At 37.7% G+C, this 28,000-nt stretch overlaps 1 protein-coding gene across 2 annotated transcripts in view; it reads left to right on the top strand.

Annotated features, from left to right (window-relative positions):
• Window positions 1-28,000, top strand: part of AMMECR1 (AMMECR nuclear protein 1) — a 96,417-nt gene that overhangs the window by 55,381 nt on the left and 13,036 nt on the right. The window contains exons 3-4 of one of the 2 annotated variants that reach the window (XM_021547858.3): window positions 1,806-1,916; window positions 24,402-24,516. In XM_021547858.3, coding sequence (XP_021403533.2) covers window positions 1,806-1,916; window positions 24,402-24,516 — 226 coding nt within the window. The remainder of the gene's footprint in view (window positions 1-1,805; window positions 1,917-24,401; window positions 24,517-28,000) is intronic. The other variant, XM_021547859.2, reaches the window with a different exon arrangement.

The raw sequence follows: 28,000 nt of genomic DNA, 5'->3' as shown, positions 1-28,000 counted from the left end.
AAAATACATGTGTGTAACTTTTACGTTTTGTCTTGGTACTCATTGACAAGGACCTTCAAAGTGTATGCAGATGTTTTAGTACTGTTTGTCATTCAGTAGAGCTCTCTGGTCTTCCCTTGTCCTTTTAAGGTAGCAGTAATGTTACACCTTAGAAGGAATTCAGTTTTGACAGGAAGGTAAATATGTATATGTTTCCCTGAATTACAACCCTCCACTAAGTGTATTACAGCTAATAAATCTCATAATCCAAAGATAAAGGTCAAGAGAATAATCCTGAAGTCCGTTTTGAGTCTTACTCATGCTTTTTTCTGTTCAAGGGGAGAGACTGGTTTCAAAGCCATTATGATCTAATAAATTTGTTGGTATGATTAAGGGTGACTGGGATACCTTTATTGAAAATCCAGTAAAATGCTAGTGGCTGATCTGAATGGAAGATAGTGCAATAACCCACATTTTATTAAATGTTTGGGCCCTGCTGGCTTTATGGGCCCTGCTGGCTTTATGCTTTTCAGTACTTACTAAAAAGGGAGGGAGGTGTCAGTAAAAAAGAAAAGGAAATCCAAAAGAAAACTATGACTTCAGCTTCCTCTTTTATTCATTGTCATTGAAAGAGGGGAACTTGTCCAGCTGAATCATGTAAGGAGGAAGTTGCTGTACCAGCAGGTGATAACAGGTTTTAGCAAGTTAGGAGAGGGCTGGATGCTGTTGTGTTAGTGCTGCAGATTGAGGCATATCCTTTTCTACCATCACAGGACAAGTACCTTGTGCCACACCAGACAAAGCTAATGATGTGGAAGGAGAAAAGGGATATGGGCTGTTCCTTGAGAGTCTCGAAGTGCACCCATCCCTATGTATGGATCCTCAGTACAGTTACACCCATCTCTGCCACACTGTGCAGTGACTGATCTCATAGAATAAAATGTACTCTTCTCTGTGTAATGCACTTTCATTTATCACCTTTCTAGGAAAAGAGTAAATTTCAAATGCTTTTCTTCTCTAAACATCCATGTTCATCTCACTATTAGAAATCTTTGTTAGGATTGGTATTCAGGTGCCATGTGCACTCCCTTGAGAAATCCAAGTTAGTTGTGTATTGATTAATGCAATTCTCTAGAACTGCAAGGAAAGGTTTGGTCCCCAAGAGCTGTATGGTTCTCCTCTTTCTGATTAATTTAGTCTATGAATTAGTTTGTTATTAGTATTTATTTGTAACTATCATGGTCATGTGCTTAACTTAGAGACTTTGCTCTACTTCTGGTCAATTTTGATATTTTTAAATGCTAACTTGGGATTCATGGAGAAAATACCCATTCCTCTGGTAGTTCTTTTAAGTTTAGAGGGTATTCCTAAATTTTGTTGTCTAAGGGTTTCTGTTTCTAGCCAGCAGTATTAGGACCGAAGTATTTGTACTCAGGAGGATGGATGGCTAGCATGACAGGGGTATTTTTCTCTTCCATAAAGGGCTCCTTATATACAGATCTCTAAGGTGAGGCTTTTCCCATTCACAGGAGAAGGCTAATGGGTAACAGTAAGGTACACTGAGCAAATTGGATCTGTTGCCAAGCAGTTTCATTCTGTCCCTAAACTATTCCAGTAATCTTATTTTCTATTATATCACATGAGCAATGGTAGAACAGTCAAAAGAATTGCAAAGGACATTTCTCACTGCTATGTCCTGTTCAGATACAGTCATTTTAGAGATTTGCCCCCTGTTGCCTGAAATGGAAGGGCACTGTTCCTGAAATTTCACACCAACTGTCAAAATTGCACCTGTGACCCTGTCTCTCTTTTCCTCCCTACCACAGCCCACTGTTTGTAACGTGGAAGATCGGTCGAGATAAGCGATTGCGTGGATGCATAGGTACTTTTTCTGCCATGAACCTGCATTCAGGACTCAGGGAGTACACACTTACTAGGTAAGAATTTGTTTTCTGTAGCCTTGACTTACATATTTAACTAGTCTGTTGAGGAGATAAGTGTGCTTTGGTTTGTTTTGGGTTTTTTGGCTGTGTCACTGTACGGGTCAATGAAAACCTGTGTCTCCTTTTGATGCTGAGAGTATTGTCTGGATATTTGACTACTGGTGTCATGAGGCCATGCTTGCAGTTAAAAACCATAAGTTGAGCCTGTTCTTATTTTATTGGTCTGTAAACTACTCTCCAGTAGCTTATGGTAACTGATTATTACAGTATTTTTCCAGTGTTCAGACAAATTTTAAACTTAGTAGTTAATGTCAGGCCAGAAGACCAGAAAGTCAGATTTAGGGATAATCCTATTCACACTTCTAAAACAGCAGGTATTTTCACCTCTTCTCCATCAGGTACTTCCAATCAGCTGCAGTTAATTTAATGCTACAAATTTCCATTACATGTTACTCTTCAGATTCATCCCAGCCCCTGAGTGGGAAGCTTCTGGATGAGGGAGGTAAGTGATGATAATCCTTCACTCCCTGGCAGCATAATCTTCATGTTTTGATCTACACCTAAATTCATTCACCTTAATATTGTTCCATTTCCTTTGCATAGAGTGAAAACTAATAAGTTTATCACTAGAGCTAGTAGCAAGCTTTCTACTTGTTTTTCTAAGAGTTTTCCTAAGTTTATTCTCTAAAGAATCAATGGAATTTTGTTCCTTTCAGTTACAATAGATTTATTGTGCTTTAAAATAGAAGCTGCATTCTGGCATGTGTAGACCTCTAAAATTGTCATTACTTAAAATAATTAGTGCTTCCAGATCACTTCAGATTTGAGGCTTTTGTCCATTACAGGATCTTCCTCTTTGCTGTTAAAATGCCTTGTCCATCCTGGCATTAAATAATATTAGAATGGGAGGTGTTCTTTCTTACTTAGTTGCAACCTGAAGTTCATTTCATGCTTCTCTGCTGAGCTTGAAGAAAACTGCTCATCTCCTGGAGCCCTTACAAACTTCTGAAAGACCTAGTTACCTTTATTGTGTTCAATTTATTTATTATGCACTCCGGAATGTTTCTGCTTGTGTCCTTTAAAACAATTCAGAATGGTCAGTGAGAAGAACCTTTTAATAAAATTCAAAGCAATTTCTTTGTTGAGAGTTAAAAGGCTTAAAATCTTAACCATTAATGAGCCAAAGTGAATGAAAAATAACTTCCCCTCTGTACTGGAAAGTGTTTCATTTAGGTGTATGCTTTACAGTGCCTGATCAAGAACAATGAGCTTGTACAGTAAATTTCCCCCTGAGGCTAGGAACAAGGCAATAGCTCAAGAAAATAGTTTTTGTTCCTTGTAGATTTTTCCATTCTCACAAATTGGACAGGACTGTGTTCTTAAATACCTTTAAAACTGATTATATGACTCCTGTCACTGCATTCTAACTGTGGAAGCTGAATACATGAAAAGTGATGAAAATTAAAAGGAACTGAAATAATTTCAGTGCAGTATTTACAGGATGGCCACATGCTGTGGAAGTTTATAGTAGGCTATTTAGAGGATAGATCAGTAATTTTCAAGATGAGGAAAATGGAACTATATACCAATCTATTTTTTTAAAAAAAATCTTCAGAAGCACATAAGTTGCTTTAAATATAACATTTAGTGCATATTGGATTGTGTTACATTTTGTGGTAAATCTTTTTTTTTATGCTTACGGTACCTAAAATGTTCCTAGGTTGCTTAATATTTTTTAAATAACCAAACTTCAAATATGATCACTGAAATGTACAAAAACGGTGGTCCCTTCTATCAGTCACTATATAAAAAATGAAAAAGAGGGTTACCTGTGATTAGTTTCCTTCCTGTGATCAGTCTTTTCAACTGTGGGGCTTCCAGAGGAGAGCATTTGAGGAATAAAAGGGCAACTATTGAAATGTCCAGGGGCTTTGACAGTTTGCAGCTCAACAGGTCTCCTTAGGAAGGATTAGAAACTAGGACATTACAGCTTACTCCAGCAGTATGTTGACAATAGGCTGCTGCAGAAGGCATGACAATTTCTGAAAGGAAAAAACTTATTCAGGGAAGGCAGAAATTATCAACAAGGTAGGTAGAATGAGAATGGGCTCTACTGCAGGAAGTGGAACTTGACCAAAACTTCCAGTTGACAATGCAGTCAGATGACTGCTGACTTTATTTTCCTTTGACACTGGGAGGCACATTCCTTCAGTTATTTTGAAGATATAGCATGGATAAACAGAACCAGGTTGTTTGTCTAATTCATTCTTGCTCCTGTTCAGCAATTTCTGTGTAATTGTGGCCCAGCTTCCAGTCAGTATAGTGGTACAAAAGATCAGCTGTTTTTAAATACCTTGGTGCTTAGAAATCAAAATATCCACAATTCCCTTCACACATGATTTTATTGCAAATATGCTGAATAGTCCATAGGATCACAGTAAATAAATCTTGTTATTTCTAGTGATCTCTGGCTATATATTATATCCATATGTGTAGGATACAACTCTCTATCTGCATATGGTAGTGTAGTTACTTTGAAGCAGCATAATGATAGTTTATCTAGGAATCTGGAGTGAACAATTTCTTTCTTGGGACACCCCCACTCTACACTTTTTTGGGTCTGGAACCAAAAATGGTGGTGATCTGTGACCGTTTTGAGCTCTGTAGGTTGTGCTGATATTGCCAGTATGTTCTAAACAGGAAATTTATGTGGAATGATTCATTGTTAATTGGATGCATCTGCCTAAGTTCTGAGGAGGCATGAGAATACCCATAGTTAAAAAAGCTATTACTGCATTCCTTATAAAATCTATGTGTTAAATTCCATTTTCTCTGCAGTTATATCAGTGAAACACAGGAGAAAGGATGTGTATTATTAAAATCTTCTACAGAACTTTATGAAGGGATTCAGACTTGGTGATTTGTATTTCATTTTACTAGGAGGCAAACCATGTCCAAATGTTCTACAGTGTTGAATGTTACACTTTAGAATGAAGAAATTTTACCATGGCTAAAATAGTCCTTTTTGACTGAATGTGTTAAATTGATTATCCCACCTGAATGCATAAAAATAAACCAATCCAGATTATGAAAAATACCTTATGTTTTACAGCTCCTTCAAGAAAATACTCTGAACTTGGAAGCAGGTTACCAAAGAATTTCATAACAGGTTGATAAATTACTTTTTCATGTATTCTCTACAGCAGTAAGACTTAGGTTTTGGCACTGAAGTTTTAAACTCCTGCTTTTATGCACTTGAGATACTACAAAATTGTTTCAGTTCTTTGTTTTAGTTTTTAATCTATTTAATAGAATTTGAAGTAATATTTTATGCCTATTGGATGTAAAAGTATAGGTGCATAAATTTTTAACTTTATGTTGGTTTAGCCCATCAAGGCTAGAATATGTATCTGGGGAGGGAGATGGTAGAGAGCAGGCAGGTGAAGGGAGATATTCCACAGCAGAGTCTGCTGTCCCAGAAGAAAGTGGTCAAGAAAAACTGGAGGACTCCAAGGCTTAAGTGTATTAACATAATGGCTGAAAACTGGGTTTAACCTACCTTCCTTTAACTAATAGGCCTGTCTCTGCTAACTATATGATGTAATAAGGTTTTTCTGTTGTGTGTTCTACTTATTACTCCACCTGAGGGAAATAGGACTGCTGTCAGACACTCAGCTTAGATGTGGCTGATCAAGAAAAAAAAAACAAAGAGAAGCTTGGGATGAGAAGCACGAGATGGAAGGAAATGAAACCTATGACCCAACTTTCTCATAACTGAATTTGGGTGTACATTCTATATGAGGATTTGGCACTGCTCTGTCCTTGTCAGCAATTTCAAGAGTCAATGCTGCCTGCCTGACCTCTCTGTCAAAAACACTAACCCTTTATTCCTCTTCCAAATGTTACCATCCAACTGTAAGATAGTAGTACAGCAAGCCAATTTAAGGGGTGAAGTTGAAGAATATTTAAGAACTGATCACATTTAGATTGATGCTAGCCATACTTGCTAAAGACTAGTGACAAGTTTTAGTAAGACAGGACAACTTCCTTTGTGTATTCACTTGAGTTTACTACTCTCACCCTGTAATCAGTCCCATAACTTCCCAAAGCCTTTACCACCAAGCAATGTTGCTGTGGGTGTAGGTAGTCATTACCATTGATCCAGGGCAAAGCATACTCATTCATCTGACTGCAATTTTTTGAACTGCAGAGTTGGGGGAATTACATGTTTTTGACAGTTGTTTTGGCCTTTGTTATTCATTAACCTGTGACAGAAGTCATAGGTTGAATTAATTTGTGCAAATAATATTTCATATAATGTTTCACAGCATATTGTTGCTTCTGTGTTGCCCACTGATAATACTTTGCAGGCTCTCTTGCTTTTGGCTTTGATTATAGTATACCACTGCTGAAAGTTGGCTTTTTAAAATTCTGCTAATACACTGTCTGGTAGCCATCAATGCAAAAATGCCTGATAATTGTGAGATGAAGCTTACATTATCACACTTGTAATTAAACTCTGCAGAGAGCAGTGTAGGTTCATGACAGCCTGAACTCATCAGGGTTATGCTGTTCTTCTATGTTTAATACTGTTTTTAGAGTCAGGGAGCTTCCTTTCCATTTGCATGTGTCTGTGAAAAGCTGGTGCCTGCTGGTCTCCTCTGAGTTCTCAAGGTTGCCTTAGTGAGGCACAGATCTCCAAGTGAGAAGCGGTGCTTAGGGCCATATGTGCATAACATGGTTCTGTGGCCAGTTGAGTGAACAGACAACCACTGTGTACCACAGCATGTGAGAAGCCAGTGGCAGTAACCCTCTGCAATGAGTAACTCCTACCTCCCACTTAACAGCAAGGTGCAGTCATGAAGGGGAAAACTTTTAGGGAGGGTTCAACCGATAAAATCTAGTAGGTTTTAAGAACAAAAGTGCCCTACATGCTGTCAGCTGGGACTCCTCAGATCTGTCACATTGAATCGTAGAATTATTTACATTGGAAAACACCTTTAAGGTCATCAAGTTCAACCATTAACACGGCACTACCAAGCCCAACATTACAAAATGTCTCCAAGTGCTACATCTACATAGCTTCTACGTCCCTTTAGGGTTGGAGACTCCACCCGTTGTTTGGGCAGCCTGTTTCAATATTGGTGAAAAAGTGTTACTTAATAGCCAGTCTAAATGATGCTCGGTGCAACTTGAGGCTATTTTTTATTGTCCTGTCACTTGCTGTTTGGGAGAAGAGGCTGACCCCACCAGAGTTATTAATAATGTTGGATCTTAGAACTCCTTTTTGTTTTCAAAAATGCTTTTGTTAAAATATAAAAGGTATTTAAGGTATTAGCACTGTGATCTTGAAGTATTTACTGATTACCTCTGTTGAAACTGAGGCAAAATTATTTTAACATATAGATATTTTGTACTGGCTCATGGATTTGCCTGCCATATCATCTGTATATAGATGAGCTTTTACTGAAACTTGGAGCTGTTCATATTTCTGAATTTTATCCAAGCCAATAAAAGCTAGTTGCTTTGAGTCTGCTTGTAGACACTGACTTTACAAATAACAAGCACTTTAATTTGTGTAAATCCTAAGATCTGTTCTAGTGGAATATATGTTTATTAGTAAAATGGTTTGTGGTGCAAACCCACAATAACAGAAAGTCCAAATAAAGTATATAAATCTGAATTTATTGAGCCAGACTTAGTTACTCTGTGTGAGTCAGTTCAGTAAATAGGTCTGTAATGATTTTGTGCCCACAGTGCCAGGTTGTTACTTCAGGGAACTGTTGTTTAACAGAGCTGTTTGCTGCCTTCTCTCCAAGGGCAAAGCTAGATACCATACTGTCTCTTTAAGTAAAAAAAAAACCCAATTTTTTGTTTTAATGATGAGTTAAATGTGTCTCCTTTTGTTAGGAAGGAAAATCTTGTTTAGAAGAAAGGAGCATGTCCTATGGAATACATGTTTTTTGCATATTGCATGTGTTGAGAATGTAGTGATTCTGCCTTAATTTTTTTCTTTATTTAAGAACAATCAAAACAAAAAAACCTGGTTTTGTAATTGTTACTCTATTATTCCTGAGAAAAACCTTGCTAGACCCTTGGACCTAATGGTAGATGAGTCTGTTTCCTTAGCAACACTGCTTGAAAGAAAGCAAAGGAAAATGCCACAAATGGAAGGACAGTCCTTAGATTATTATCTTTATCAAAGGAGGAGAGCATAATAATGCTTTTCCAAAGCTTTTTCAATAGAACCAGGGTTATCAAATATTGGTAATCATTTTACTGTTTTGCTGGAAAAACTGAATTATAGACTATGAATGCTTTGGCACAGGAGAACGCATTACTGTGTTTTGTAGAGTGAACTTACTTTTGGAGTTGACTGTTTATGAAAGGTATCTGAAAATCAAGGAAAAATAAATTTTATAATTTAAATTTACTACAAAATTGCTGTATCTGTATAAAATGGCTCAATGAAGTTTAGAGGGGGTTTTACTGAGACTTAAACTTACTGTCATAAGTTTAAGGTCTCGGCAGTAGAATTTGGTGTAACTAAGGAAATGGTTATATTTGAATTACTTATCTTATATTTCAAAGACATGCATTAAAAATTGGGAGTTTCAAAAATGTACCTTTATAAAATGCATGCTTAGAAAAATACATGCTCAAGCAAGATAACTTTCATTTGTTAATGTAACTTGTGGTATTGGGAATAAATCAGATGTTGCTGAAATTTGATTGAACTGGTGCTATCCAGCAGTTACTCAGACTTTCCAGATGGGTTTCAGGGAGGAGTCATGTCATTTGTCACTCCAGTCTTTCCCATGATGAGCTTGCATTTCATGTTCTTCCCACACAGTCTCCTATTATGTGAACAAAATTATGTTCTAAGACAGAGTTCTAGTTGAGTTGAAACACGAGTTTGGTTCTAAGTCAGATACTTATTTGTCTTTGGATGTTACTTAACAGAAGTGTTTGGGAGGGAGGGTGGAGGTAGGGGAACTGGCCACCCTGGCTTTCCTAGCAATGCTCTGTATTGCCGTAACTTCTTGTTTACTGGTACAGGTAGTTGTTGGTACTTTCATGGGTTTAAGTCAACTTTTTAATCTTTTTATATGATAATCTTAAGGAGAACATTATCAAAACATTGCCTAAAAATCTTTTATAATGACATTTGCTTTCTTTTGAGACTCTTGGTGACTTACTGATTTCTGAAGTGTTACAAAGATGTGCTGATGGGCCAGTGCTACAGAATACAAGATAGGACTGTGCTTACAACAGACAGAGATATAGGTGGAGTATGTCTCAGAGCACTAATACTGTAAAGAAAGGATTTGTCTATTTGGAAACAGGACAGAAATAAAAAAGTTGGCACAGCAATTAACCTGCTTCTGGGTGAGGTTTCCCCTTTGGCTGTTCTCAGCATAGCAGGTGTTAACTTTTAATGTAGAGCAAGGGATGTTTTTCACAACTTTCTTCTGAGGGTAGTGAAACATCCCACTGCACAAACTGGCCAGTGCTTATATGTACTAAATATGAGACAGTCTGGGAATTGAGGTGCAGCTGTGGTATATTACATAGCTTGCCCAGAAGTACACTTCGGCTCATGAACTGTTTTTTACTGAAATCTGATATTTCAATACCAGTTAGTAGAGATTAGGCAAGGTCACAGGAAAATGAATTGTCTCATGCTTACAAGCTGTTAAAATCTTTAAACTCTGCAGCTTTGTGTGGGAGGCACTGTGGGAAAGGAGTCTCTATTAAAGTTTTCAGTCTGTCAGCACCTCCTCCATTTAGGTGTTTTCTGATGCTTCCTTTTAAGACTATAAAGAAGAAATAGCACAATCTGGGTGTGGGGAACTGGGCTCCAAAAGCCCTTGTTATCCCTGTTCACTTTAATACAAAGGTGTTGAAGCTTTTGAAATGGGTTTTGTACAATTTTCCTTAGATCAGATTAATGAGAGTTAGAATGCTCTTGTAAACTGTAGCAGTGTATTCTGGAATTTTTTTAATAGAACTGACAGATACCGGTTTCTAAAATTTGTTCCTGTTGACACCAGGAAGAAAGAAGTTATGTCCTTTACAAGAGCTGTGCAATTAAGATGGTGGAAAAGCTCTTGGAAGAAGAAGAAATAGCCTATCCACTGCTGGAGCACAGGCAGCCATAGAAATGCTGAAGAATGTCTGAAGACATCTGAAGTTAAGCACATTTCTGAGGTAGTCCTAAAGTCTTAGAGGCCCAATTATTCCACACTATTTCAACTTGTATCATGTGTATATTTGTGAGCAAGTGACCTCAGAGTGGGAAGGGAGAAACAACACACAGGAAAGTCTTGAAAGACTTCTTGAATTTCATCGTTTACAAGTGACTGGAGTTTTACCCCAGTTCATCTCCAGTTCATTGTAGGGGGTATATATACTTACCTGAAAATAACCAGGTTTTTCTTTTCTAACATTAATTTAAAAATATAATATTAGGAACAGAAGCACTTCAGGTTTGTCTCTTTTCTTTGAATTGCAGATGCACTTTTCAGATTCTGCAATTTTCAACTGTACCCCTTAGAAAAATGTATGGAGTGCTATATACACTCTAAATGAGTGTATATTTGTGATAGCCTTTATTTTAGAAACAAACTGAATGTACTTTGATTTTTTTTTAGCTCTGTAAATAACTGTGTGTTGATGCAGTTCACAAAGCATCTACTGCTGTGAAAGTATGTAAACAAACCATTATTTCGGAATATTTGTTGTATAACCAAAAAATATTTCTAATCTCCAAAATTCCTACTTTTGAGTTTTCAACTTTTAATTAAAACTTTTCTAAATATAGTTGTAATTTACATGTGGAGAATAGCTTTTGATCATGGTGGAGAAAAGCTTTTTTTGGCCATCAGTACAAATTTCTGTAGGACTGGTAACACTCAGTTCGTCAAGCAGGGATATTTTCTGTGGGGGAATGGTGACATGTGCCTATGTCGTAAATATAATATGTAGGCTTACAAAGTGTCAGCTCACATGCTTAAATTTAGGTTCCCTGTTCCAGTGCAATGGCATAATCTTTATTTCTTAGTGCAGATTACTTGCATTAAAGGGTCAGTTGTCAGGCAAGCAGTCTCTCAGGTTGGAGAAGTGAAGTATATAAATAACTCCCACAAGAACTTGGGGAACTGGTGCAGATGTTAAGTGCTTTGCTGAGCCTGGGCACAGCTCTGAGAACTTCTCAGCTGTCAGAAGCTACAACCCCAGCTTCAGTAAAAGAGTCCTTTGTGATCCTGGCAATTACTACAGTTGTGGTTTAAGTCTGTGTATGAAATCAGGTATTGCAAACTATTAGCAGCAACGAAAGGTGACTTTTTATTTTTACTGAATTTTTCAGTTCATTTGAATTCCCTTAGTTTTGATTTTACAGGGGAAAAGAAGAAAAGCTCCTGGGGTTTTTTTTGAACAGTACAACTTTCTGGTACTTCTAGTTCAAGTAATTTTATGACTTCTGTAATACCACACACTGAAATACGTGTCAAGCTTCTTGTACCATGCAATCAATTTGATACTTTAGATACCAGCCTAATTGTGAGTAACATTCTCAGTGTTTTATTGATAAATAAAAGCCAGATTAGAAATGCATTTACACTGGTACATTCAAACAGTATTTCTTACTTCAAGAGACTCTTCATTTCTTTATTTTAATGTTGCTAAAGTGAATGATGTAGAATAAAAATATAGATAGTATGTAATAAAAGGTTAAGCAAGTATTTTCTTCAAATATTGGCTTACATCCCATTTAACTGAAGTGTCCATGTAAAGTAAAAATATATATTATGCCTCAATTGTACAAACGTTGAAAGAGATTTGTCTGTATGGAAAAAAAAAAGTTCTGTGTCCCTATGTATATGCATTTAACAGCTTCAGTTCTTGTTTAACTAGAGTTAAAAGAGCTGCTTGTGTTATCTCTAGGCCAGTTACTTCCAGGTATTGTTGTTAAAGCCCCACATGTAATGTGTTCATTTGGCCATGAATTAAAAATGCTTGTTATATAAGTGAACTCAAAGAAGGAAAAGGAGAAATATAATTTTAAAGCAATTGAGAGGTCATTGTAACCTCAGTTCTACAGCAGGGCATCACTGCTTTTCACCAGAAATATTTTACATGCTCTGTCAAGAAACTGATGGTGGTTTTGTTTCTGTTCCAGAAACTTCTGCACAATTTGCAAGCTGGTTAGCTGGCCTTTTCTCATCTGTGCTGAGGATGCATTCTGCAGTTTGCTCACTTAGCTACAGAGAGGCTTTTTTTCTTTGACCTAGACTGCTAATCCCTCATTGCAAAGAGCAGCAGCTGTGCTTTGTCTGTGGAGGTCTCTGCACTGCATTCAGCCTCGTTTGCCAGGGCCACCCCTCTTTGTGTGCTCAGCTTTTTCAGTCACAGAAAGGGTGACTTTCTGGTTTGTTGCTCAGAAAACCCTCTTCAGGTTTGTGGAAGTCTGCAATGCATGTTTGGGGGTTCTTTCCCCAAAAATGTGAATTTCCAAGAGCTGTTACATATGATTTCGCAAGTCTGTGTTTGACTAAAGCATTCCTGACATTCAGGAGGTGAAACATTTCATGAGTTGCTTTTTAAAAAGGTGATAATCTATTTCTATTTAGATATTAGCCACTTTAGATAGATGTGTTGAATTGTATATCTAATGGTGCAATTATGACTAAATCAATTTTTTGTGTGTTCCCACTGTATCCTTATTTAACATTGAATAGCTGGGCTTCAGTTGGTCTTGGTACAAGTCCCATAGTTAAACATATGTGGCAATGCAAGATGTTTGTGGTAGTTAAAAGCTGAATAGACACATGGACAGAACAGTACCTTCCTGGTTTAGGCTTTACTGCAGTAAATGGCAAAACTCTGCTACCTTCAAAGGCAGAAGAATTTGGCCTGTAGTTTCTCTAAGAAGATATGATTTAAAATACCTAATTCATAAGCAGACTTTTCAAATGTATATAATGCTGTTGATTTAAATGCATTCCTTGAATACTTGAGTTAAGATTGAGGCTATGGATAGATGTAGCCTAACCTTTTGCCTTTTCTTCACTTCAGAACTTCCCTTTTCATTCTAATTCAGCTGTTTTTATTTGCTACTCAAAACCTGGTTTAGAGTGAAAAACATACAGAGTGACAGCTGGCAGACTTGGAACTGCATGTACTGTTTAGCTGAGCTTGCAAAAGTTCTGTTGCTTGGGCATCTTGACCTTAGGTACGAGTGGTTTGTGAGTGCCCCATCCAGGCAGTTCTGTAAGCTGAGTGGGTTGCAGGTGGTACAGAACGTGCCACCCCAAGTAGACAGAATTGTGACAGGAATCTGGAAAGAATAAAAAGATGAAATCGTGACCCGCTCTCATGAGTGAGAGAGAAGTAGCAGAGTTGCTAAAAGGAGAATAAGAAGATGGCTTACAGACAACTTCTTTGTGTGTGGAAGATACAGGGAAGGAAATTCAGGAAGCAAACCTTCCAGATATATAAAATGTGTTTTTGTATCTAAAACATACTCTGTTCCTAGCTTGATCTGCTAATGGGATTCATACATGAAATAAAAACCTGTATATGTACAAAATGAACAGAAAAAAAGCCTTTTTGTTGCCTTAAATAGGAATTAAATTGTGTTGATGCAGCAATTCTGATGGCTGCATTCTAGAATAGTTTCATGATAGTGGGAGCAAGTGCCTAGAAACCAAAAGTCTCATGAAGTAAGGAGGGACCATTTCTTTCTCTGAGGGCTTGTTACGTGTGATATGCCACAAGGGACTCATCTTGTGCCTATCTTTTACTGTATTTATAAAAACACATGATTAGTAAGATGCTGTGAGCTCATTTGTCATCCTCTACACTGGCAGCACTCAGATCTGCAACTCTCTGCAGATGTACTTGCAGGATGTGTAAGAGATTGTGTTTAGCTAAAAACCAGTTGGTTTGAACATAATCCAAGCTGAGTTGTGATACTGATGGAACACATTTGGGAAACAAGCCAGGATATTATTCTGTGTTCTGTATTTTGAATAGTTGTATTCCAGTCTGTAAGGCAGTGTGGACCTTTGGTTATTCTCAGTTTATGTGTTTGAAGATTTCAAGACTGGATCCTGTCACCTTTTATTTCACAGACTATATTTGCTAATACCTTCATATTTCAGCGTATTTTCTTGTCTTAATATTTTTCTGTGAACCATTTACTGCAACACCCCACATAAGCAAACACAATTGAGCAACCTGGTCTGGTGGAAGGTGTCCCTGCCCACAGCAGGGGGTTGGAATTAAATGCTCTTTAGGGTCTCTTCCAGAGCTATTCTGTGATTATGCAATATTTGTCCTTCTGAATTGATTTACTACATAATCTACCATACCTTTTGCTTTCCTTATGTTTAACCTGATTGTACATATTTAATTTGTCCATCTCTGTGATTTCAAAGTCCTGATCATAAAACAGTTTCAGTGTTTGTGGCAAACAGTACTGAAACTGAGCAATAAAAATTCAACTATCATATTTTGATTAAAAATGCAGTGTTTCTGGTGAGATAAGAAATGCTGAGAAAATGAAGTATTCTTTTGTTCTAGAATCTCAGCAGCATAATTAAAAAATACCCTCTTTTTTACAAGCTGCAGGAATTTGAAGATGTAAATGTTTAAATTATCTTCATGCATTTATATATAAATACTTTGCTGACACATTTAGAAATGTTTTTGTCTGTACTTAAGATGAGGTCTTTTCAAAGTTCATAATGAATTAAAAATACCTCATTAATTTGTTATTTTGTAAAATTATGGCTTGAATGCAGCTTTAGAGGGGGAGCAGTATCTTGTGAATTGCTTAAATGAGAGTTGAACTCAGCTATTATGTGGCCTCAGAGATTTTTGTCTTGACTTCAGTATCTGTTTCGGGGTAAAATAATGTTCTTAGGTCAGTATTGAGAGATGTACTAGAGATGTAAAGAATTCTAGAGATTTCTTTTTATGTTCCTAGAGATTTAAGTGGTTAATGTTGTTCAAGCTGTGTGGTTCTAAGTGTAATTGAGCAGTTCATTTTTGTTCATTATCTAAACTTTGCCATCTGCTGGAAAGCCTTTTAGTGACATTATAATTTAGTCCAGTTGGAGCTCAATTAGAGTTTTCTGACTGGTCTGTTATCATGTATTCACCAAACAAAAACCTACACACCAAACCCTGGTCAGTGTTGCTCAGTTTTTAAACAAGCATCTGGAATCACTGCGACAAGCCTACTGTGTTATGCAGGGAGAATGTTTTAAGTGCTGTGGATTTAGCTTTTATGTAGCAAACCAAGACATTTCTGTGGAAATTGACACCTTTCAGCTTCCTGAATGTTTATGACACAAACTGTCGTGCATTTTTGAATTCCATTGTCATTTATTCCAGCAGGATGTATGATGCAGGGACAGGTGAGGGACAATACAGGAAAAGGCAGAGAAGAAGCTGCCCGCTATGAAGAAACTCCTGTATGCAGCTGCTGACCTGATGTTCCCTTGTAGTCAGATGTTTGGGGTCTGTGCTCAGCAATCCCAGTGCAGGCAGCTGTGGGGCAGTGGGTGTCCCAAACAGCCTCGTGCTGTCCCTGCAGGATGGAGTGGATGGAACAAGCAGTTGCAGCTCTCTACCTGCACCTGGGCAAATGCACAGTAACTGCTCACTCTGGGCTGTTGTGTGCTCTAAGCCCCTCTCTCACTGCCCTGTGTGATGGGAAAATTTTGGATTTAGCACACCTCTGTCAGGGTGTAGCTCTGAGCTGTTACTGAAGCTTTGCTGTATCTTGAAGTTAACATAATTGAAGATTCTGATTTTTTCTGATGTAATAGGGTATATTGTATAGTAATGCAAAATGATGCCTCATGCCCTGTAGGACTAGAACTGGGAGAAAGATGGACTCTTTACCTTATTTGGCCTTTTGAAAGGTCAGTAAGTCCTTTAGAACCACAGAAGCACTATAGTAGAAGATTTCTGGTTTCAGGAAAAAGGAAGTTAAAGCCATAGCAACTTGACTCCTTATGGATGTAATCAGGAACATACAATATCACTTTGTGGATCTTCTTAGTTTTAACTGAACTTTACGATGGGAGCAGGTTGCAAGTGCTGTGACTTCTATGACCATACTTTTCCACTTGAAGTCCATAACAGCACGTACACAGAATTCTCCTAAACTTTAAGAACCTCTCCATATAAGCCTTTGTTGTTTCCCTGATAATTTATGGCAGAATGAAAGAGAAATTTATTTCAGGCATCGTGTCCACACAGTGTAACATCATCGTGGCATAATGATGAACTAGGTTTCTTTGGAAGAATCCAGCATGGTAGAATATTTCTCTGGATAACTGTCAGAGCAGTAGAAAGAACACATTTGTTTCTTTCTGCTAAAAAGCCCTGAATTTATGGGAGTGTTGGTTTTTAGAGCTTCATGCTCATGAGCTTGCTTTTCTTAAAAGAAATTTTGTGATGGTGAGTCAGTGAGGAGTTGGAGTTTTCATCTGCTATGTACCCAGGGCTGCCAGACCCAACTGAGGAGCCAGCAGTAGTGAAACCCCGAGGAGTTTCAGCCCATGGTCACTGGACCAGGTGCACATGAGCTGTGTGTCTTAACAGGCACTGACAGTCACTGCAGAGTCCTTGAGCAGCATCTCAGACCTTGTCAGTCCTTCGTGTGTGCTCTGGACTGGATCTGTACCGTGTAGCCAGAATAAGAAGTCAGATAAGGATTTGTCTGGAAATTTTAAGTATTCCTACAAATACTCTGTAAGGGCTTCTTTTGATTTATACAGCTGGTGGACTTTTTTATGGAAAAGCAAGGGCCCAGAAGCTTACCAGCAACACCAGTATAGTTTGATTTTTAATTGTGGGTCTGGTTTCCACAATACATGTGTGTACATAAAAATATTCTTGAAGTCTTTAAATAAGGAGAACATACAGACAGCTTATTTCCAGAGCTGCTGCTGTCTAAAATAGAGATTTAATTGTCTTATGTAGCCAACATAGGTTTCCTTTTTAGATGAGGTTTTCTAAATGCTTAATTTATATATGTGCTCTGATTTGTCTTAAAAGGAATGGTATTTTTTCAAAGCTAAAATAACTGTCTAAAATAGAGCAGCAGGTTTTTCCTTCTTCCTCTTAAGTTACATATCTGATTTCAGGCAGATCGGGATATTTCACTTTTGTGGAGTAAAAAATATAAATAAATTTATTCAAGAGCCAGAATGACAGATCAGATTTGTCCCACCTGGAATGCTGTTGCTGTTACCTGGTGCACTGTGCTGATAAAATCAGCTGAGAACTTCAGAGATGTACTTCTGTGCCACACAACAAGTGTGCATTTCTTTTTTTATCCTCTGACTACCGTTTGGCAACATAATGTGCAGGAGGTATAAATGTTGTTCTTTCCCTTTCTGTCTCCTAAATGTAAGGGACAGTTCAGGAAAAACACATCATTCACAGTTGTTTTGTTTCCTGGAAATTTTTCCAGTCTGACCCAAAAAAAGAGCAATAACATAAATAAATGTTTTTTGCTTGCGTTCAAGTGATTTGACGTTATGTTTAAATTACTCTTTGAAATCTCCATTTAAGTTGGCAAAATTCTGCTGGTCATAAATAAAAGTCAGTAGAAGGCTGACCTGTGGGTTGTGTTGGGCTGTCTGGTGGCTTATGCTGACAGCTAGGAGGATTGTATTAATAATAATTTCTACTTCTGAAGTAGAGCACACTCTGCCCTGCTTTTCTGGCTTAAAAATTAATTGCATGTCGTGACTTGGAAGCTGTTGGCTTTCTCTGGTCTCTGCCAAACTGAGCTATGAGAGCTGATTTTCATTAGGAAAATACTGGTGGTCTGCTTAAGTGTTCCTTAATTTCTTCCTCTTGAAGTTACTGAATGAAAAAGTAACAATCTGAACTAACTTCACTGCTCAGTGACCTAGTAATGGAACAGTAAATACTGTCTTTTTTTCTCGTTCCGAAACCCTGACACCAAGTGTTTCTTGCTGTTGTCTTTTCTTCACTGTTCCCTAAAATCCAGTGAGTTTGCCACTCATTAATTTAAGGAGGTTTTGAATTAATTGAAGTACAATATCTCAGCCCTTTGGGCTGAATTCATAGACGAAGGGCCATTTCTTTGTTAAATATATATTCAAATGTAGTAGTAATTCTACTAAGCTTAGTTGGCTCAGTGAAAAAATTTGAAAATCTGTGGGTTACACTTATTGAGCTAAATAAAGAGCTGGTAGGATTTAAGTATTTTCCCTACCATCTGAAAGTAGTGCCACAGTACTGTTTATCAGAAGAGGGTAATAGTTTGTAAAATAAGATCTTTAGCCAATTTTAATATGTTTACTGATTATATTTTAAGAATTGTTTAGATGCCATAAAGTTATGGTTTGGTTTGACTCTGTTCAATATCAGAAACTGGTTAAGAGAAAATCTATTGCAATAAAGTGAACTAAAAAATTAATGGGAAATTAATTTTTAAATTGGATTATTAGTTACCAGTTCTGTTTGATTAAGCTTTTAGGAGCTACATTTCTACAGGGTAGGCTGAGCAGACTGAAAAAGATGCTGTCACAAAAAGTAGACTTTTAGGAATCAGGGATCTTAGATTCTGTTCTCAATTCTGTCACTGACTCAGTGTAAGCCTCCTAAATTGCATGAGTCACTTAATGTCTCTGCCTCATTCACACTTCCTATAAAAGTGAGTATGACTTACATCATGCCCAGTGTTTGACAGCTTCCTTTGCATCTCCTCCTCCCGTGTCATGTTTAAACCCTCAAAGTAATTTCCAGCAATGTACAGAACAGTATCCAGTTTTATCTGAACTCTGTCCACTATAGGTCTGTAGATGTGACAATCTCCAAAAAAGAGCTTTAGTGGGAAATTTCACTCTTAATGTGTGTTGTAAAATAACAATGAGTAGACCACTAGGAATTGAATTCATTTAATGCCACCATTCATCTGAATCAAAATCCTTCTTTACTATTTTTGATGCTTATATGCTATCAAGCTTTTTAAAGGATCTTTTTAATTTAATCACAAGGATTTTGTGGCATTTCTAAACAGAGTAATTAAACTCCATTACTACTTATTTCCCTAATTTGTGTTCTACTGTTTGTTACCCATCTGCCACATCACATGTAAGAGCCCTAGATTCTCAAAGACTGATGCTGACTTTTCCTTTTAAGGCATTTTTATAGCCTACAGAAATTATGGATAGAGAACACAATAATGTATTTCATTTTGCTTCACCTGCACATACTATCATTTCAGGTTGTTTTAAGAGCTTCCCTAGTCATACTTTATAGGAAACCAGATGTAGTCTTAAGGAACATAAATATGTAAGGAATATAATTTTTTTTTCAAATCATCATGCTGTTTGTCACAGCAACTCAAAATACTTCAAACAATTCCCTTATCTTTTTATACTTCCAGTGTCTTTGAAGTGTTTGCAAGCTTTTTTATATCCCACATACAAAGAGGAGTGGTCCTTGGAAAAATGAAATTACTGATAAACATTTCCTATAGCCAAATAAACTTCATGTGAAGAAAAGCTGAGAGTTGTATAGTATGGCTCAGCTGAAGAAAAACTGATAGTTGAGTAACAGTTTGTTTTGGCTTTTTTCCTAACTGGCAATTACTTGATCTTAGGACATCCAGGACTGCATAAATATTTAACTAGAAAGGCCATGTGTATGTGTGCATGCATTTAGTATCTAAAAATAGTTTTCCTTGAACAGCACTCAATTCTGACTTTCCTTGCTTCACTTTTTACATGGAGCAGACTCTATGTGGAAAAATGAATGCCCTTTTATTAGTCAGCTAGAATTCCACTTGCTTGGCACTGCCTCTTTTCAACTCTTCAGTACTATGTGCTTGTATTTAGTCAGCAGCAATATATGTAATCTGTTTCTGAGTATGAAGGACTAAAGAACAGATGGCCTAGGAAATGCTTTTACAATTACTGGGCTTTTTCTTGAAAAGTAGTTTCGAACTCCACCTAATTTTTCCAACTTCTTTTGCTGATTATTTCCACTTACCCTTCCTTAATTCTAAGTTTAACATAAAAATTGTGGAGTTAATATTTTTTAAACTCGGTATTTAATATGTCAGATTTCATTCATTTTTCTAACAGAAGAATTGAGAGAAAAATACAGCATTGAATAAAACTGCAAAATCAAATTCTAAGGCTACAAAAGTACAGCCACATACAGATTCTCCTGTGCCAGATAAGAATGTTGATGACCCACAGTTACATGGTGATTTTTTATTCTGAGTTCAGACCAGTGACGAGGTTTTGAGGAAAGCAAGCATTGCCTTGTCTTGTTCTCTGCTCGCTGGGAGTTGGTTACCAGGAGGCACATGGCAAGTGCAGTGACATGTCAGGGGAGGCCTAGGTCTGCATTTCCATCCATGGATGTTTGTACAGTGTGTGAATTGGTTGGTGAGGGCTAAACTGCTGCCTGTAGAAACTGTTTCTTCCCAGAGCAGGAATGGCAAAAGTAAAAGCTCATGCAAGGATTTTTTTCCTTGCTGACTAAGTGTTGACATCTGCTGACAATTCTGAGATTGATGCCAGTCTGCCAAGCATGGAGAGCTGAGACTTGTATAACGTGGAAGCTGCCCTTGAGGAATTGCTGGGCACCATCCACTTGTTCCACTGTCACCCTCAGAACAGTCATAGATGGTGATTTATTCACTACCCACAGAGATGAAGTTTAAACTCAAGGGCAATGGCTGAGTTCTGAAGGGAAGCATGTCTGATGCAGTACGTCTCCTGCTAACCGGGCATTGGGAAATGCATAAATGAAAGCAGTTCATCTGTGAAGAGGTTTTACAAAGCTGGTGTGCTTTTAGGCTTTGCAAAGGTATCTGGAACTTACGTAGAGTTTGGACCATGGCAGTAGCAATAGAATGATTGAGAAGATGACTGGTATTCTAACTGTAATATAGAGCACAATAAAACAGATCTTGGTTTTTAAAGTAGTATGTGATGTCCAAACTCATTAGGAAAAGGTTACAGAGTTTTCAGGTAGTTCTTCTGAAGCTGGCACCTGATAAAACTTTTGTTTCATAAATTTTGTTAGGAGACAGTGGCTCCTAACAAAATTTCATGTGTAGCTAATCAGTATATGCTCTCTTGTTGGCATTTCCCTTCAGTAGGTTTTATTCCAGTTCCTGATTGTCAACACAAGTTTCTCCAGGTAAATTTAGGTTTTACTTACAAAACAACAGAGGTGAGCTATTTTGAAAGATAGATAAGGTCTGAAGAAAGGCAAAGTAGGAATAAAATCACAGCAATATCTGTGTAGAGTTGTCACAGTAGTGTCAAAGGCTGTTACTCAAATCTCTGGTCTTACTCTGCTGGCTTCTCACTTACCTCCAGCAGCAGGAGTTTGGAGACAGGGTCTGTGCACCAGTGTCAGTAGCTGTGGAGGTGTCGAGGAGAAACCATCCAGCATGCTGTACAGATGGGCTAGCACCTGGCAGTTCAGCAGGAGTTAGTTATAATTGATATCACTCTATCATTTGATAGCAATATTTTAGTTCTCATGAGGAGGTTACATGAAGACAAGGTATTGGTGCCAGTGTCCTGGCTGAAGAATGGAGTGGGCCAGCTGAGCTTGGTGCTCAGCATGTGCTGGTCACTGCAGGGCACTGCTTTCACTGCAGCTGAACCACTTGGCTACCTTTGTGAGCCTGAGGCTTTTTCACCTTTGTGTGCCCTCCTGCTCCCACTGCTCACCTGAAGGTTTCATATCTCAGCTTTTTATCAATATTTAAATATATCATGGTTTTGCTCATCTTGTTTTAAATCATTAGCACAGCATTTAAGTGGAGTAGCTGAGCTGGGGTGTCCTGCAGAGGATCAGGAGTTGATGATCCTTATGGGTCCCTTCCAACTTAGGATATTCTATAGTTCTGTGGGACATGGCTTACACAAGCATGGGCTGAGGTTTGTTTCTGCACAACTTGAAGAATGTTAAATTACAGATTCTTTGTCATCTAGCAGTGCCACTACAGCAGATCTTCAGTGAGTGGGAATTTGCTGGAGACTTCTACTGCTACCTTTGTCTACAGCACACAAACAACCTTTGCCTCAAAAAGTTGAAATTTACAGTAGGTTTTGGCAGCTATAGGAATTGGAATTCAAAGACAAACTCCTAGTACCAAGTTGTGCAAAAAAAAAAATATTTTGAAGGTTTTAAATTATTGCAATATGGGAAGTGTTTTGCTTGGTTAAGAGGGTTGCAGAAATTTCAAGAAGCAGATTTAAAGTGATATTAGCAGTATCTATGCATACAGTTGTTTGTAGGGATAACTGAATTTCTTGTTCCTTGATAAAATAATGCTTGTCTGTCTGGGTGCTTCGCAGTAGGGTGTTCATATAGATTGGTTATGTGACAGAGATGCAAGAGACCTCAGGAAAATGAGCCATCTGCAAATAAGCAAGCCTGTAGTAGCAATGTATTCAAAGAGGATTAGGGGTTCCAATAATAATTTTTTATTAAAAAGGGGGGTAACATATTATAAGTGTGTATACATGAATTTACAAAATAAAATTGAGAAGAGCTTTCAAGTACAGTGATCCCATCTCTGACTCAAAATACCTAAGCTATAAATAACTGGATTCCTGGAGAATATTCTGGGAAGGTACCCCTGGACATTTGCTGTGACCGTGTTCTTGTACTCACTCATTTTGCTAACTGCTGTTGGTAAAGACTTACTACTAGATAGACTTAAAACTAGATAGACTTTTGGTTTGAGCTGTCCCCATGTTCTGAGTGTCCTCCCTTTACATACATACGTTTATTTATTTTCCCCATGTGGGGTATTTGAAAGCTCAATTAGGTTACTGGTATTTTGGGATGTTGTTGGTATGCTGTGGCTATAGGAGTTATCTCTGATGTTACTCTGAACACCAGAGAGCAGAGAATGGTAACTCTGCCTGGCTCCAGCAGTTTCAAATCTAGCCTGGAAAATCCCATCAGCATTACCTGCTTTTGATACATCTTTAGTGGAGGTCATTAGTTAAATACCATAAACCTTATGTTTTAAATCTCTTTAGTGTTCTCAGTTCTTCACAGGCCTGTGTAGAAAAGGACTTTGGAATCTGAATTTCAATACTGTGTTGTGTTTTGTAATATCTGCAACAAAAAATTTGCCTTCCCCCCACTCCAGAAAAACATAGGTTCTACTTTAGCTCTTCAGTTTATGGTATTAGTTTTTGATGGGAAACTATTTCTGGTTATGTATATGATGATTTCCTTTAGTTAAACTTTACATGTTGTGGTTTTTTTCCTCACGTGTTGTTATGTAGTCTGCTGTAATGAAGTTCTGTTACTCTTGATAAAAAACAGTGAATTCTGGTGCAGAGCCTGCAGCCATTATTCTAACACCATGGCCATAGCTGTGATTTTATCAGCTAAGGTGCACCCACTGGCTCTAGGCCAAATAAAACTGTTAAGAACAATCTAATTGTTAGATGAAACAATGAGACATGAAAACTTGGGAGTATTTCAGTAAGTCTCCTAAATTCTCTGTACTCATCCAAAAGCTCAGTTAGCAGATCACTGTTTTTGTTGGAGATGAGCATGTTTGTATTCACATCTTATTTCAAAGCTTAAGAGAATAAAAGATTGAGATGCCATCCTCACATTAACCTTCCCTTTGCCAATTTAACTGGTTCTTAACCAAATTTATGCAAGTAGGTTTTTACAAGTGTTCTTACTCGTGGCACTGCTTGCTGTGTGTTTCCAGGCGTGCTGGCCTGTGTGCAGGCAGCTCCCTCGGTGTGGATTTTACCCCAGTAGGTGTGTTTGTCTGTAGAATGGTACGTCATCCATGGATTAGCTCCTTGCAAGCTTCCCTGTTACTAATCATGGCATCTGCTTTGCAGAACCTCCTCAAGCCCTGTAGATTTACAGGTCTGTAGAGCCCTTGGATGTTTTCACCTTTTTATATTCACCTTTGCTAGTAAGCATGAATATTAGTCTTTTTTAGAGAATATTCTGCTTGTTTGGATTTTTTTTTCCACTGAATAATTAAATTCTACAATTTGATTACTGTATTAAGTGTTTGATCACTGCCAGCTATAGAAGTTCCCCCTTCACTTTGTGTTGAGAAGTTTAATCCTTTTTGAAAGGAGTTTACAAGTTGCAAGCAGAAGAGCTATTGCTTTTGTAACTTTTTTTCAAAAGCTTTCTGCTGCTGTAATAATAAGATTGTCACAGTAGCAAAATCAGCTCAGGAAGGAATGACCCTCAGAACATCATCTGATTGGCCAGCCAAGAGCCAAAAACAAATGTCTAAGGAAAAAGTTGGGAATGTTGATCAGAGTTACACTGGTGACTCGGTAATCAAACTGGTCATCATTTTATCAGGATTTTTTTTTTCTCCTTTATACTCCTCAGATTGAAATTTAAAAAAAAAAAAAATCCTTTGAAATTCTGTTTTGTCTTCAACAGTGCCCTTAAAGATAGTCGTTTCCCCCCAATGACGAGGGATGAGCTGCCACGGCTTTTCTGCTCAGTGTCTCTACTCACTAACTTCGAAGATGTGTGTGACTACATGGATTGGGAGGTAAGAATGTCAGATATCTTTCATGAAAATGAACATCTGTAGCTGAAGTAACACTTTAAATGATCTGCATGTATTAGTGTAGCTGTCACTGTTTTGCACTCTACACATGGTTATGTGCATGGATTCAAAAGACACTTTTTGATAAAACTTTTGCCACTTGAAGAGTCTGAACTGTGCAAGGGAATAAAGTTGTGGTTTTGCCCACGAAGGCACTCGGAGTGGTCTGCATAGTTGTCTTGATGTCTAAGACTCCATCAAGACAAGTGTTGTCTGAGCAAGTGTGTTCTGAGGCCTCATTGGCAGCATCTACCTGGTAGATCAGTCCCTTGACTCTGGAAAGGGATTCCAGTATGGAAGTTAATGGTCTGATGTATACTTCTAGAAACAAGTACTGCACAAAATTGCAGTCCCAGAACAAGCTGCTTCATTTAGCTTGTAGAGACATTCATCTTCTCCCAAACCTCCTTTACTTTCAGAGTGTCCTGCACAGACCTCCCAAAGCCTTTGTGTAGTGAGGCCACGTAAATCATTGCTCTCACGCTGCTTACGCATGGAACTGAATCTATTCTAATTGCCAGGTTCTAGGAAACCTGCATGCATCCTCTTGGAACAGCAGCATAAAAGAGATTAAAAAGCAGATGCTGACGTGTGTATGACAGCGTATACTGATGGAAGTGTTAGTCTGTAATGTTCTTTTCCCCAAATTATTTAGCATTAGATGCTTGCAGAAAACAAGGTACTTGACTTAATATGAACTCCTCGGTCATCATGTTGCATTCCTCATTCCTCTTTGAATCTATTTTTGAGTGGACGTAAGAAAAATTTTGACATTGTCATAGAATAGCAGACATTATAATGCCGACTCCACAAAAGCTACAGTATTTGCCTTTAATAATAACTTAGCCTGGCTAAATATTTAGAACTTCCTAGGAGAAAAAGAGGCTTTCTGTGTATTTAGAGATAAAAAAAGTACATTCAATAACAATTGCACTTGTTAGAACCATAACAGGCCCTGCTGTCTCAGAAGGAGGGTATCAGCAGTAACCTCAGCATTACAGATTTTACAGTAGCTGAAAATTGACAAAGATGTGTTTCCTGTTCACTCATGGTAACAAGGGCTTCTTACTTTCTGCTATATAACTCTGCATTGAGATGAATCCAGGTTTTCTTTCGGGCTTATGAGCATTTTCACCATAATCAGAAATACCCATTTTTTAATGTAATATCAAACCAAAAATAAATGTTAGCAGAAACTGTCTGCATTCTCAACAAGAGGCTTTTACAGAGCCATTTGACACTTTAAACAGTGTTTTCAAGTAATCAAACTAGTAATTATTAGTACTAAAGCTAGAAATCAAAATCATAGAATTTGTCTTCTCTATTAGGTTGACTTCTGATAGCCAGCACTGTGATGTTTTTAATTTCATTTATTATAATTTATTAAAAATCAGACTATTAATACACTCAGAAAATTTAACATGCATAATGAAATAGCATTCAGCTCTTTGCATGCCGTAGTCTATAAATATTATTAGGTGTTGTTTCATTGTGTCAATAATAAATGTCCAAAATGACCCAAGTGTTCATCCTTAAGGAAAAGCTGAAAGCAAAGCCTGAGTTCAAAAATCCACTTTCCCTTGCAAAGACTGGTTTTAGCTTTGTTCCTGGGGTGAGTCCTGATTCATAACTAATATTGATTCATAAGTAATATGAAAAAGGGAGGCTTTTACTTTCTATGCCCTTTCTATATATTTTGCTGCAGAATTTGTGAGACTTTAACAACAGTGTAAGTAAGCATAATGCAGAACTTAGTGAATTCTGATTGATTTTATGGATTCTTATAGTTGTTCTTACTGGAAAGCCCTGACTTACAAGGGAAGAATGCAGGGGTCAAAAATATAAAAGGCCTTGTGTTGCTTAGTTGCTCTCTCCTATTTAATTTAAGGTTTTCTAATGAGGAGTTGTTAAAACCCTTCATAAATTCCTACAATTCTAAGAAATTGTCACAAACTAGGTTTCCATGCAAAATGACCCAGAGGAGGGCGGTGATATATAAATATGAGATTATAAAATTTGTGGTTGTTAGTCCTTAAAGGAGTGATTCATCACTGTGTGTGCCTGGCAGTGAGATAGCTTATGTCACCCATGTGTCTTTCAAGGGAGTTGCAGTTATGCAGTATTAATGGCAGAAGGACATTTCAGGATGTCTAGAGTATGATGTAAAGAGAGACTGTGCATCTTTCATCTCCTGTCATGCTGGTATCCTGAAAAACATCAGCCTAGTTAGGAGCCCCTGCTTTTGTAGGAGTATTACTGATGATCTTGTGGAAGCCAGGTCAGCAATTTGCTGACACAGGTCACAGTATTTCAAAATTGCCAATTCAGACAACTCAGTGCTCTGAGGGACTTAGAGACAATGTCATCTGAAGTCAGGAGTGAAGCTGTCTGGAGACAGCTCAGGAGTGTCTTCTCTGTGCTGAAGTGGTGGATGTTTTCTCACATTAAGTAATTACCTTCCCAAGCAAAATAAGTGAACATTTCAGCTGCAAAAAGCAGTGTGAGACCCTTTTCCATCAAGTAAACAGGAGATTGGTGTGAAATCACTGTTGTTCCCACATGACTTCTCAAATGACTGCATTTTTATCTTTTATAAAAGTAATTAGGGGAAAGTACACATCTTTAAAGGACCACTTCAATACCATGTTCACAAGGATGCTTCCTAAAATACAACTTAGCATTCTTACATAGCTGTGATTTTGTCTGAATTTCAGTGCTGAACAGATACAAGGCTTTGAAAGGAGCACTGGGAGTGTAAGAGCTGCACCTCCAGTTCTGCTTCACAGAGCCCATGACAGTGCACTGTGGTCCAGTTGCTGCTGGGATGGAGTTGAACAGTTGCACAGCCTTTCCACCTCAGAGAAATGGACAGCATGAAAAACTCAAATGTCGGGTTTTTTGATGATACTACTGCTCTTTTATTAAAGAGCAGACAGCAAAGGACTAGTTACAAGACAAGTCATAATGACCACTTATTTTTAAGCATGTGCTATTGACAGCAGTCATTCCTTCCCTCCGTAAACTAATTCAGACCTGCTGATTCAGATCATCTCCTCATTTTTTATTAGAAGATCCTAAAGTATTGCAATTGTTTGTAATTATAACAAAGAACTTTTTGACTAGACTTGAGCAGTAGCTCTTCCTTAAAATACCTTGAGAGAGCTCTTTGCCCCAAAGTTGCTGTTCTTCAGTAAAATACAATCTGCAGAATTGTGTGTGCTGTCTTGATTCAAAAGGCCTTTAACCTGTGTGCACTGGTTTAAATATTAGCTGAAATAGTTGTAGCCAATAATGTTGACTTAAAGGCAGCTTTTCATTGTTGACAAAGTGGGTATATACAAGCATTGTGGAAGTTCTTTCCTGCCTGCAAGTGCAGCGACACCAGTGGCTCTCTCTTCTGTTCTGTATAACTGAGAAGAAAGTCTGG

This window comes from Lonchura striata, chromosome 14, assembly GCF_046129695.1.
Source record: "Lonchura striata isolate bLonStr1 chromosome 14, bLonStr1.mat, whole genome shotgun sequence".
NCBI lineage: Eukaryota > Metazoa > Chordata > Aves > Passeriformes > Estrildidae > Lonchura > Lonchura striata.
Note: the sequence above shows the minus strand (reverse complement) of the source record. Positions and strands in the feature narration are given on the sequence as shown.